The 12121-nt window shown below is 35.3% G+C and overlaps 2 protein-coding genes across 2 annotated transcripts; one reads left to right on the plus strand and one right to left on the minus strand.

Annotated features, from left to right (window-relative positions):
• Positions 1-1437: 1437 nt before the first annotated feature.
• On the plus strand, positions 1438-3789 carry LOC108201598 (uncharacterized). The gene is made up of 2 exons (XM_017369888.2): positions 1438-2148; positions 2866-3789. The coding sequence occupies exons 1-2, from the start codon at positions 1438-1440 to the stop codon at positions 3787-3789; spliced, it is 1635 nt and encodes a 544-aa protein (XP_017225377.2).
• A 1753-nt stretch (positions 3790-5542) lies between these two features.
• Positions 5543-7848, minus strand: LOC135149598 (uncharacterized). The gene is made up of 2 exons (XM_064085342.1): positions 7273-7848; positions 5543-6814 (listed from the first exon to the last, which is right to left on the minus strand). Exons 1-2 carry the CDS (start codon positions 7846-7848, stop codon positions 5543-5545), a joined length of 1848 nt encoding a protein of 615 aa, XP_063941412.1.
• Positions 7849-12121: the final 4273 nt, after the last annotated feature.

Raw genomic sequence — 12121 nt, forward strand, 5'->3', positions numbered from 1 at the left:
GAAAGTTGAAGATGGAATGTTATTGGTCTAAAATTTAGGAAGATCTTCTTATTGGTCCTAAAATAATTCCTCTTTTCTGATTGGTTATTGGTCCTAAAATAATTCCTCTTTTCTGATTGGTTAACTGGATAGTGTGGTAGACTCAGGTATTATAATATAGGATTGATTGAAATATCTTATATGTTATACTAGATGATATAATTACTTATTAAAATGGTCTAGTACACAGTTTTTATTTACTAAATAATAAAAAAATATAACATATTATACTTAATATACTTGGTTGTATAATATAATGATTATACACAATTATGTAATAAGCTCATGGGTTATTCATAAGTAAGCTCGTGAGCACAAGTCCACGAGCAATTTATTTGTGGGCACAAATTCACAATAAGCTAGTGATGTTCATGAGCACACACTTGTGAAACATGTCACAAGTTGTTCGTGAATGGTTCATGAACAACACTTTTTCTTAATGAGCCAAACTCAAACATTTTTTTTTTTGCTTGATTTAAACTTAAGATTGAGTTAGAGTTTGATACTTTTTTGATAAATGATACATGATCATTCCAGAGTTCAGCTCGAGTTTGCTCATCCATACTATTTAGAGTTCAGCTCGAGTTTGATCAGTTATGTATAGATGTTAAACATCACAATTTATTGCATTTAACAGAATGTAATGCACAATTTAAATAAATGAATGACCACTTTAAAAAGGAGTTTAATGAGTGACAACACTAATACTGTGACGGCAATGGCTTGAATTTAAAGTGGTTCATACCATTATATATTTTATGTTAAATCCATTTTTCATATAATTTTCAGTAGGCAAGTATTTTGACAAACGATAACTGTAATTTAAATTTGCGAATATTTATACACCATGTAGTCCATTTTCGATATAGCTAGTGGCCGGTTGGTAAGTATTTTTGCAAATGTTAATTGCATTTATTTTTTCAAATATTTAAATGATAACATACATGCCTCCTTGAATTCTCGTCTTCTTATAAGTAGGGAGAAAAAGAGAGTAAATTTAATATTATTCTCATTGGTAAATATCTAAAACGAATCAACTCTTATTTGGTTTAATATTATCCTCATTGGTTTTCTTAAGGGTGACGAATTCTTTTGTTCCTTTTAAGGGTTTTTTGACAAGTGATATGACCCTAGCTCTTTTATGTTTCACACACTTTAGACTTATGTATTATGATTGTAATAACAGCATTGCAGAACTATTACACTTATGGTGTTCAACATTTTATACTGGAACTATTAGATTTATATATATTATTCCAATGCTTAACCTGCATAGGCATCTAAATTTGCGCTCGGTTGGTAAGAAATACATAATATTGAATTGATATTCTCTTAAGTACATATATAATACTGCATTTTGCTTCTGCATAATGTAACAGTGAGCAATACTTTTATCAGATGGTGTCAGCTGAACAAAATCAGAATGGGGATAATAATACTGAGAACATATCTGCCGAGCAGTTGCTTTCTGTAGATTCCTCTGATGGTGTCTTCGGGGAACCAAAAGTGCTTCCCCGTGTTGGTGATGACTACCAGGCTGAAATTCCTTCTGTTATCACTGGACCTGAGTATGATAGCTATATGAAGAAGCTCGATGATGCTGAGAAGAACGATCACGTTCCCTTGGATTTTCAGCAGGGATTGCCTGTCCCAGTCAAGTGGACCAGAAATATCAACAAAGAGAATATGAGAGATGCAAAGCAAGGATTTTATACTCAATCAAATAATGCACCTTCGCTATTTGGAAGCGTCAGAGAGACAAACGATCAATACCAAGGGTCCTCTTATTCTTTGGTTCCTGGGGTTTGTGGTGATTCTTGGAACGATATTGAAGAAGCAAGTTTTCTTCTAGGTTTATACATCTTTAAGAAGAACTTTGTGCAGTTGGAAAGGTTTGTCGGAACTAAAAAGATGGGGGATATATTGTTATATTACTACTCAAAATTTTATAGGTCCTCTGAGTACAATAGATGGTCAGGAAGCCGCAAAGGGAAAAGTAAAAAGTGTATATCTGGCCAATTGCTATTTAGTGAATTGAGGCAACAACAACAACTACTATCTCGCCTGCTTTCCCAGGTGTCCGAGGAATGCCAGAAAGCACTAATAAAGGTAATCCATCAACTAGAATCTCTGTTTTCTTATTAGAAGTTGTTGGTTTTTAAGATGTAAAATCATAGATTTATATCATCCTGCAACTGAAGGGCGTATAAATCTGCAGCACACAAGATCTTCTATTTGCCAAGGCAAAAATGATCGACACCATGAAGTTTATTTACACATGCACCTTACCGTTTTTTTGTTGCTGTTGTTTTTAAGACAAAATTTCTTAACTTCTTCATGCAAAAGTTTTCCTTACAAAACTATTTGTTGAACCTGTAAACTAATAAGAGAAAAATCAAGCTGATGAATTTCTGGTACCTATTTCATCGTAACATTATTTCCTGCTCGAGTAGAATCATATATGTTGTGTTTAACATATTCTAGAGTTTGTGCACGGACTGCAGATACTCCAGGAATTTTATTTTCTTGTCACCGTAGCTATATAAGCAACATTAGTCCATATTCCTCCAAAGCATTTCTGTGTTTTGCACTTTTGCTAGTCAACTTTCACATGGGTACATTATAATCTAAGTCAGAAAAATTATGGCCACTGCTTACTCTCTCCAAAAGATGTTTTAGTTTCTGCTTATTTTCTTTGGTAAATCTTATATATGTGAGTGATTTCATGTCAGAACTGATGATTGTCACCGCCTGGAAATGTAGGTGGACTAATCTTATAATTCTCTTATATGGAAATTTAATGGTTCTTCTTTGCTCAACTGGCAGGCTACCAAAGCATATGAGGATAACGATACATCACTAATCGATTATGTATTCTCAATAAAGTCCATGGTTGGGATAGAGACTTTTGTTGATGTAGTTTCTATTGGTAAAGGCAAGAGAGATCTCACAAACAAGGTCATTGAGCCTGTGCGGATACCAACCGGGGAAGCATGTTCCTTCCTGACTTGTACTGAGATTGTCAATTTTTTAACTGGAGGCTATCGGTTGACCAAAGCTCAATCCAGCGATTTATTCTGGATAGCAGTCTGGCCGCGTTTGTTGGCAAGCGGATGGCACTTGCCAAAGAAACAGGCTTGTGTTCCAGGTGCAAAGGATAACCTGGTCTTTCTTACTCCTGGTGTTGAGAAGTTTTCAAGAGGATTGCTGAAAGGAAAACATTATTTTGTCTCTGTTATGGAGGTCTTGGACAAAGTTGGTTCTGAGCCAGAGCTTCTCGAGCCTCGCACTGAAAATGATGAAGGAGAGAAGGAAGAGGAGGATGGCTGGATTGAGGAGATTTCTGACAGCAGTTCCGACGAACCAGTGAAAAAAGTCAAGAATCTGAAAGCTTTGTATGATGACCAGCAGGCAAGGAAGCCAGTGGATATTCACCCGAGCCAAAAGCAGAAGCGCAATGATCTTGATACTTCAACTTCAGTTCGAAAAAAGTATAGGACTGTAGCTTCTTGTTATAACGAAGAGATAGGTTCGGGAAGGATTACTATTCCACCGGTCCTGGAATGTGGTCATCAAGCCAATGTTTGTGGCTCAAATATTTATGATTCAAACAACAAAAATTTTACTCCACAACTACCTGTAAACTTTCCAAACACCTCTGCAGACATCAGTGTTCCTGAGCAGCCTGCTATCTTAAACCCTCGGAGACAGAGTACTAGGAACAGAGCCCCAACGACAAGAGCACTATAAGCCCTGGTAAATGGAGATTTGACAGAAAGTTCAGGGAGGAGGCGGAAGGACTGAGATGCACACAAGACATTAGGATCAAGCTAGTGATGAAGCAAATGATGTCCATAGCTGCAGGATATGGAATTGGTAATGTGATCGATAGTGGTAATCATAGGTGGTTTCTCTCCAGCAAAAAAAAAAAAAAAAATTGGTTTCAACTTTCAAGATTAGACTTTTTTGTCGGTATAAAGGATTTTCAGGAGCAATGTTTCCAGCTCACAGTACCATTTCATATCAAATGCTTACATGTATGCACTAGACGGTCTTATAATCGTATATTTGTGAATATATTTAGGAGCATGAAACATTTGCGCAGAAATTTATGGAGAGGCTCTCCACTAAGTTTTTTCTAATTCTTGTGGTTCACCCATCTTTACCTTGATCATTTTAAACTATTCACATTGATAAACGGAGCATCAGAAATTTCTTTGATTTAGCACCGTGATTGTACTTAGGAAGGATCTATAGTAAAGTAATTCCTGCGAAGTTTGGAAATAGGATTTTGTCTAAATGCGTAAAACTGTGCTGGAAGCTTGGATCATGTACAGGCTAGTAGAGTATAATCACAACTCTAATGATCTCATGTAGAAAGTTTATCTACAGAACACTATGCCAAACTTAAATTATAGTAATCTCGTGCTAGCCTGCAGCAGAAGGATGAGCAGAACAGAGATTCTTGAAATGCGCAGGGATCAAATGTTCCTCAATCTCTGACCATATTATGAGGAAGTTTTTACTAAAATTAGCCACAGGAATGCAGCAGCTGTGTAGCTTTTTATACCACAGGAATGTAGCAGTTGTCTTGCACACTCTTACTGAAAAAAATAACATGTCGAGAAATCTGGAAAGTTTACCGGTAAGTCTCATGAAACATCATACCGCAAAGTTCACTTGTTAGTCAATACATGAAGCAAAGTCGTTATGTCAACGTCTATACATATATTGAGAAGTGTCTTGTAAGGCTGTTCACGAACATAGCTGTTCGCGAACAAGCTCGAACTCGGCTCGATAAAAGCTCGGTTCGGCTCGGTTCGTTAAGAACTCGAGCTCGAGCTCGAACACATATATCTGTTCGTTAAGAAAATGAGCTCGAGCCGCGCTTTTAGTGTGTTCGGCTCGAGCTCGGCTCATTAAAACTCGAAAAAATGTAATATTTTTAGGATAATTTCATAATATATACATGTTATTGAACGTCGAATCCAATATATAATAAATCAAATCGATCGGGAGAATATCTACTTATATATATATATATATATAATAGCCCAACAGGTTCGTGTCAAGCCTCAAATAAATTACCTAGCTCCGAACCCGAGCCTAACTCCGAACCTAACCCCTCCTCATATATATAAATTACCTAGTTCCGAACCCGACCCTAACTCCGAACCTAACCCCTCCTCATATATATAAAAAACATGTTATTCTTAGGAATTGAAACAAAGACCTTTCCAACACAACTACACCACTTAAATCACTTGCTATACAATCAATTAGTTTTTTATTCAAAAGTATTAACCACGAACCACGTACATTAAAACTGTAGTATTTATATTTTTTTCAATGTCCTATTTATTTGAGATAGGTTATTATTTCAGTTAAGTCGCATATGTTGTTTATATGATAGATTAATATCTGTAAATTAATTATTTACGTAAATAAATTTAAAATTTAAAAAGAATCTGAACAATCATGATGTCTCAGTTAGCACAGAATTCTACTTCCGCCTTCTCTTCACTGTCAAATCTCCATCTACCAGGGCTTCAAGAGCTCTTGCAGTTGGTAGTTTATTCCTGGTACTTTGTCTCCTAGAGTTCATGTAAATAGGCTGCTCTGGAGCACTCTTATCTGCAGAGGTTTGAAGTACACAGCAAGCATCCTGTTGGGTGCTCGTGATATCATCTTGCACGTTTGCTAAATTTGTCATGAACATGCCAGATTGAGAATTTTCTTGATCATAAGAATCATCATCTTGAGAAGCTCTAGTAGTGCTCCCACAAGGGTTTCCAAATCTCGGAACCGATGGGAATGTGCTCCTGTCGGAACCTATCTCCTCATTAGTACAAGCAGTTGTAGTCCTGTGACTTCCCCTGACTGAAAGTAAATTATCAAGATTATCTCTCTTCAGCTTTTGGCTCAACTGAATATCTACTAGTTCTGGTGCCTGCTTGTCGCCGTACAACTTCTTTTGCTTTTCTGCTTTCTTTATGATTTCCGGACCATCAATCCGAACAAGTTGGTTTGAACTACTTGTTTGCTGATCCACCGACACGTTTTGGATGCAATTGGATTTAATAGTTGAGACAAAAGAAGTATCCTCCTCACTGTGTCGGGAAACAATTATCATTTCTGATGGCAAAGTTTTCAATTTTTTGGATTTGACAGAATTTCCATTATCGAGGCTTGTATGAGTTACATGATCCATATCACAAATTTGAGATTGAGGCTGCAAAGAAAAACGACGCTTCTTAGGCAAATTTTGCTGCTCCTTGGTCTCCTCAATCAACCCCTTCTCTTCCTTCTTCTCCCCTTCATCATAAGTGTCAAGCTGAAGAAGCTCTGGTTCAGAACCAACCTTACTCAAGACATCTTTAAAAGATTCAAAATAGTGGTTTCCTTTAACTAATTTTCTTGAAAACTTCTCAACACAAGGAGGAAGAAAGACCAGAGAAGCTTTGTTTTTTGGCTGTTCTGAGTGCCATCCTCTTGCCAGCAAACGGGGCCAGACGGCTTCCCAAAACAAATCACTAGACTGAACTTTGGTTAAACGACAACGTCCAGTTAGAATCTTCACAATCTCAGCATGTTCAAGATTGGAACATGCTTCACCAACAGGTATCCGCACAGGCCTACGGACCATGCTTGTTAGATCTCGGTTTCCTATTCCAATGGCAACTGAATTAACAAAGGTTTCTAACCCTACAATAGATTTTATAGAGAACACATATTCGGTTAGCGACATGTCCTTCTCTGCATATTTTTCAGTCACCTGCCAATTGAGCACAAAAGCAGAGAAATGAGAGCAGTTAATTTCACTTAATGAAAATGAAAAAAAAAAGTTCCCCTATATACGTCAGGCAGTGACAATCATTAATTAAGACACGAACTTCGCTCACATAAAATAGCCACTAACTATTAATTCGATCCACCAATTAATGATGGTGAAATCCAAACCATATATAGGGGTCTTAATTAAAAACCACAGATATTTTTAGAGTAAAAAATCGAGTTATAAGCTTCCCTGACAAGAACAAAAAGTGTTACGTAATATGTACTATCTGTGCACAAACTCTGGTCGAATATTAAATAGACGATCTTACCTGCTGCAGAATCCTGCATCGTGTATTTGTTTTTTAAGTTGACTGGGTGATAAATTAGTGTGAGCATTATAATTCCTACAACTAAAAATTTCTACTGGGAAAAAAGAGAGTATAGTTAATGAATTACCTCCCTCAGCAGTTTCTGCCTTTCCTCGGAGACCTGAGGATGCAGACGAGATAATAGTTCCTGATGCCTGAAACCTTTGAATAACCATGTGCCATATGCACGCTTCCCTTTTCTGCCTTCACTACACGTTGACCATCTATTGAATCTAGAGGACTTATAAAACACCGTGTAGTAGAAAAACAATATTTCTCCCATTTTTTTATTCCCAACGAATTTCTTCAGCTCAACAAATTTCTTCTTAAAGAGGTACAAGCCAAGAAGAAAGCTTGCCTCTTCTGTATCATTCCATAAATCACGGCAGACCCCAGGAACCAAAACGTAACATGGATCTTTTGGAAGCGAGTCAGTTGATTGTGCAGAAAAGTCCAGCCTTTCATCTTTCTTTTTCTCTGAGACAGTGCTGATATCTCTGATCAATGTGACTGGTACTGGTAATCCCACAAAAAAATCAAAGGGCACATGATCTTTGTTTTCTGTGTCAACCGGCGGGTTCAGATAGCTACTGTACTCAGGTCCTCTTATTAGGTCTGGAATTTCAGCCTGGAATTCTCTACCAACACGAGGAAGCAATACCATCTGATAAAAACATCGATCAATATTACAAAATGATGAATTCAACATTACTAAACCTATTATAATACAAAATGATGAATTCAATATTACTAAACCTTATAATATGAGGAGGAGCTAATATAAGGGGAATAAAGCTACTGTATATAGAGTTTATTAAATAGAAGTAGGAAATTTTTTTTTTTTTTTGCTAATTAGTAAGAAATATTTTGTATCAACAAAAGAGTAAAAGCATGCCGATATATGGAATTCTGGGCTGAACCGGTAAAATGTGTATATTTATCAAACCTATGTGCCTGAAGAGTGTACATGGTTTGGCACATGAACAAGCATGGAGAGGGGAAAAACCTGATGTTTCTCACTTGTGTGAATTTGGGAGCATCACTTGTACATGTTACGGATTAAAAAAGGACTAAGCTTGATCCAAAAAGTGAGAAATTCGTTTTTATTGGATATGTACCTGGTACAAAGGGCTACAAGTTTTATAATCCTTCTACCGGAAAACTTGTAATCAATAGAGATTCTCATTTTGATGAAAAAAAATCATGGAATTGGGAGGTGCCTGAAAATGAGGTGTACATCATCTTTCCTCGTCAAGAAGAAGAAACATCGGAAAATAAAGATGATATCACACCACCTGATCATTCTCCTAGCTCACAATCAGATCACGATTCTGAAGGACCACTTCGAGTGAGCAATCGAGGTACAGTGGGTCTACAAACTAAAGAAAAATGCAGCTGGTGAAGTTGAAAAACTCAAAGCACGGCTTGTTGCAAAGGGATATAGTCAAAAACATGGCATTCACTATGACAAGATTTTTGGCCCCGGCATTCATTACTCTGGCAGGTCGATATATGTGGGTTTCAGATGGATGTAAAGTCTGCGTTTCTGAACCGTTATTTGGAGGAAGAAGCTTACATTAGACAACAGCAAGGATTTGTTGTTAAAGGTCATGAAGATAAAGTGCTGAAGTTAAAAAAGGCCCTTTACGGGTTAAAGCAAGCGCCTAAAGCGTGGTACAATAGAATTGATAAATATTTTCGAGATCATGGATTTATTAGGTGTTCGAGTGAACATGCACTCTATGTCAAAAATGATTCAAACAGAGGGTTTATGCTTGTATGTTTACACGTAGATGACTTGATTTTCACTGGGTACATTAAAATGTTTAATGAATTTAGGAAAGAAATGGCTCAAAAATTTGACATGACTGATCTAGGTCTAGGTTTGATGTCATATTATCTGGAAATGGAAGTAAAACAAAGTGATGAAGATAAAGTTTTTATTTCTCCGAAAGCTTATATATGCTAAGAAAATTCTTGAGAAATTTAAGATGGAGGATGGTAATCTAGCGAGTACACCAATGCCATGTGGAACGAAGCTATGAAAGTAAGAAAATTGATCCATCTCTTTACAGGAGTATTGTTGGAAGCCTGAGATATCTAATTATAACCTGCACGAGGCTTGATATTTTATATGGTGTTAGTCTCATTAGTGATTATATGGAAGCACGAATTATGTCGCACTTGAAGATGGCTAAAAGAATACTTCAACATATCGAAGGTACTCTTAATTATGGTGTTGCTTATTTTCCATCAAAAGATGTTACACTCTATGGATACGGTGATAGTGACTGGGGTGGCAATGTTGATGACGGAAAAAGCACAACTGGTTTTATATTCTTCTTGGGAGATACTGCTTTCACTTGGTGTTAAAAAAAACCCCAATAGTGACACTCTCCACCATTGTGAAGCTGAGTAGGTTTCTGCAGCATTATGTGTGTGTCATGCTATTTGGTTAAGATGAAAGTTGAGGATAATTCACTTGCCTCAAGAAAAATCTACCACTACTTCCATTGATAATAAATCTGTCATTGAGTTAGCAAAGAATCCAACATTTCATGACAGAAGCAAACACATTGACACTAGATATCACTTCATAACAGAATGTGTCGAAGGGAAAGACGTAGAGCTGGCTCATGTGAAAACAAATGACCAAATTGCAGATGACCAATTCCCAGTCATATATTTAAGCCTACTTCATATTAGAGAGTATTGTATTTTTTGTCATCAATCTATCAGCATAAACATAAATCACTGATTTTTATTGCTCAATTGCAACTTCAGAGTATATTAGCCTCATTACATTTCCGTAACGTTCATGGCTCATGCTTGAAGCTTGCTGGATGAAATAGTGGTCAATACTTTTGTTAGTCTATAGTATAGACAACCCAAAGATTATGGTATATATCATACTAAATCCCCAATCCTATGTATAAAGAAACGTGTGACGTATAAAATATAAGAGAATCATACATAAAAGATTGAAGGAGCAATTATGGATGGAGTTTCCAAAATATTTATGAAATGGGGACAATACCATACATCCTTCGACCATTAATTTTATGTTAAAAAGAACAATTTTATTGATTTTTAAAGCCAAACATACTCGAAACATAAATTATTGCTTTTTTGAGTTTAATTGGTACTTCAGCGTGGATTAGCTTCCCCATGGTTTGGCTACATTGATAGCTCATTAGATGTTCGCACGAAGCACCACTTAGTTAATATTTTGGCATCATTTCTCTTAATAAATAGTGGGCTCTCATTTCTACCATACAAAAAACCCAGATCCACTCTTGAACAAAATACTTCAACAATCATATCTTTTTATTTCTATCTCAAACCCCACATTTATCATATTCAATGAACAAAACAATCGAGTATACATAACCATAAAGACGCAAAACCGACAAAACATAAGCATAAAGACGCGATTATACATATACATGTATCTATCTGCATAAGCATAAAGACGCGATTAATCATATACATGTATCTATATATATGTGGAGGAGACGGGTGTACCTTTTTTACACAAGCTAAGGTTGGTAGGGGCTTCAAGCTAGAGAGAAGAAAAGACACTGCTAGTATTTCAAGGGGGTGAGAGGGAGCAAGAGTACAATGGAGAGTGTGCTTGTATTTATATATTTATGACAACTAATCTATAATAAACTACAATAAGGAAGATATGCATAATTAATTTGTTATAATAGTTTGGTTAGATATTTTTGTCATCCTAAATTTGAATTTTCATAGTGTGAACTTTATTTTATATGACCGAGAACCACTTTAGTTTAGAGAACCATGTGTTTTAATCTTCCTAAAATATTTTTTTAATACCATGGTGTCATTTCTAATATTTTACACAAATCAAAGACCATGGTATAGAACATATGAGATCCCCAAATTCCTTTACCTGACAATTTGGTTTGGTTGTCATTTTATTGAAGATCCAAGATTGAAAGAGTGCTTCCTTCCAAAACATTTACAGAAAAGGATATGCACCACATCATTCAACAAGTATTTTTATGTTAAAAACAACACTTTCAAGGCCAAATATGAGTAGAACAAAAATAAATCACTGATTTTATATCTCTGAAGCTTGCTTGATGAAAATTTTGGTCAATATAACTTTGTTAGGCTACAATACAGACAACCCCAAAAATTATGGTATATGATATTCTAAATCCCCAATCCTATTACAGAAGAATGGTGCCATGCATAATCCCCAAAGATTATTATATGTATATATAATAAGAAAACAATTATCATCTTAAAAACTAACAAGATAAATAAGCATAAACATGAGATTATACATATACATGTATCTATATATATGTACCGGAGAAATGACTGGTGTACCTTTTTAAGCAAGTTAAGGTTGCTACGGGGATCCAAGCCAGAGAGAAGAAAAAAGACTAGAATTTCAAGCGGCGGAGAGAAGAAGCTAGGGTAAAAACAAGAGTGTACTTATTTATATATATGCGGACACTAATTGTACATTGGTATTTGGATAATGTATTACTAAAAATCAAATTTAATTATCCCAAATTTGTGTAATGAGCATGAAAACAATTTTTTTTAAGATAATATTTTCTAGAATTCTATTGGTATTATAGAGGTTTTATAGTAAATATTTATGTATCATTTAAAATATTTATTTGAAAACTTAAAAGTCAAAGGAATTCTATATTTTAATAGTAACTTGTTTATTTTGTGAAAAATAAAACATTTAAATGAGTTTTCTATATTTGAATATGAGAAATACGTTCAGAAATTTTTTAGATATTTTGGATTAAAAGAATTCAATTTAATAAAAGAACATAAAAATAATATCTAACATATGAAATAATATCTAACATATTAAAATATTCATATAATAATATATTTCATCATGTAAATGATAGTACTAAAGTTGTAATATAGATGTGCATATT

Source organism: Daucus carota, chromosome 9 (assembly GCF_001625215.2).
Source record: "Daucus carota subsp. sativus chromosome 9, DH1 v3.0, whole genome shotgun sequence".
Lineage (NCBI taxonomy): Eukaryota > Viridiplantae > Streptophyta > Magnoliopsida > Apiales > Apiaceae > Daucus > Daucus carota.

Bases quoted from the DNA above. Each gene is read 5' to 3' on its own strand.
- LOC135149598 (XM_064085342.1), bottom strand. From the start codon at position 7,848: ATGGTATTGCTTCCTCGTGTTGGTAGAGAATTCCAGGCTGAAATTCCA. The intron at 6,815-7,272 runs GTAATTCATTAA...CTCAATTGGCAG, and splicing joins GGCAGAAACTGCTGAGGGAG to GTGACTGAAAAATATGCAGA.
- LOC108201598 (XM_017369888.2), top strand. From the start codon at position 1,438: ATGGTGTCAGCTGAACAAAATCAGAATGGGGATAATAATACTGAGAAC. The intron at 2,149-2,865 runs GTAATCCATCAA...CTCAACTGGCAG, and splicing joins GCCAGAAAGCACTAATAAAG to GCTACCAAAGCATATGAGGA.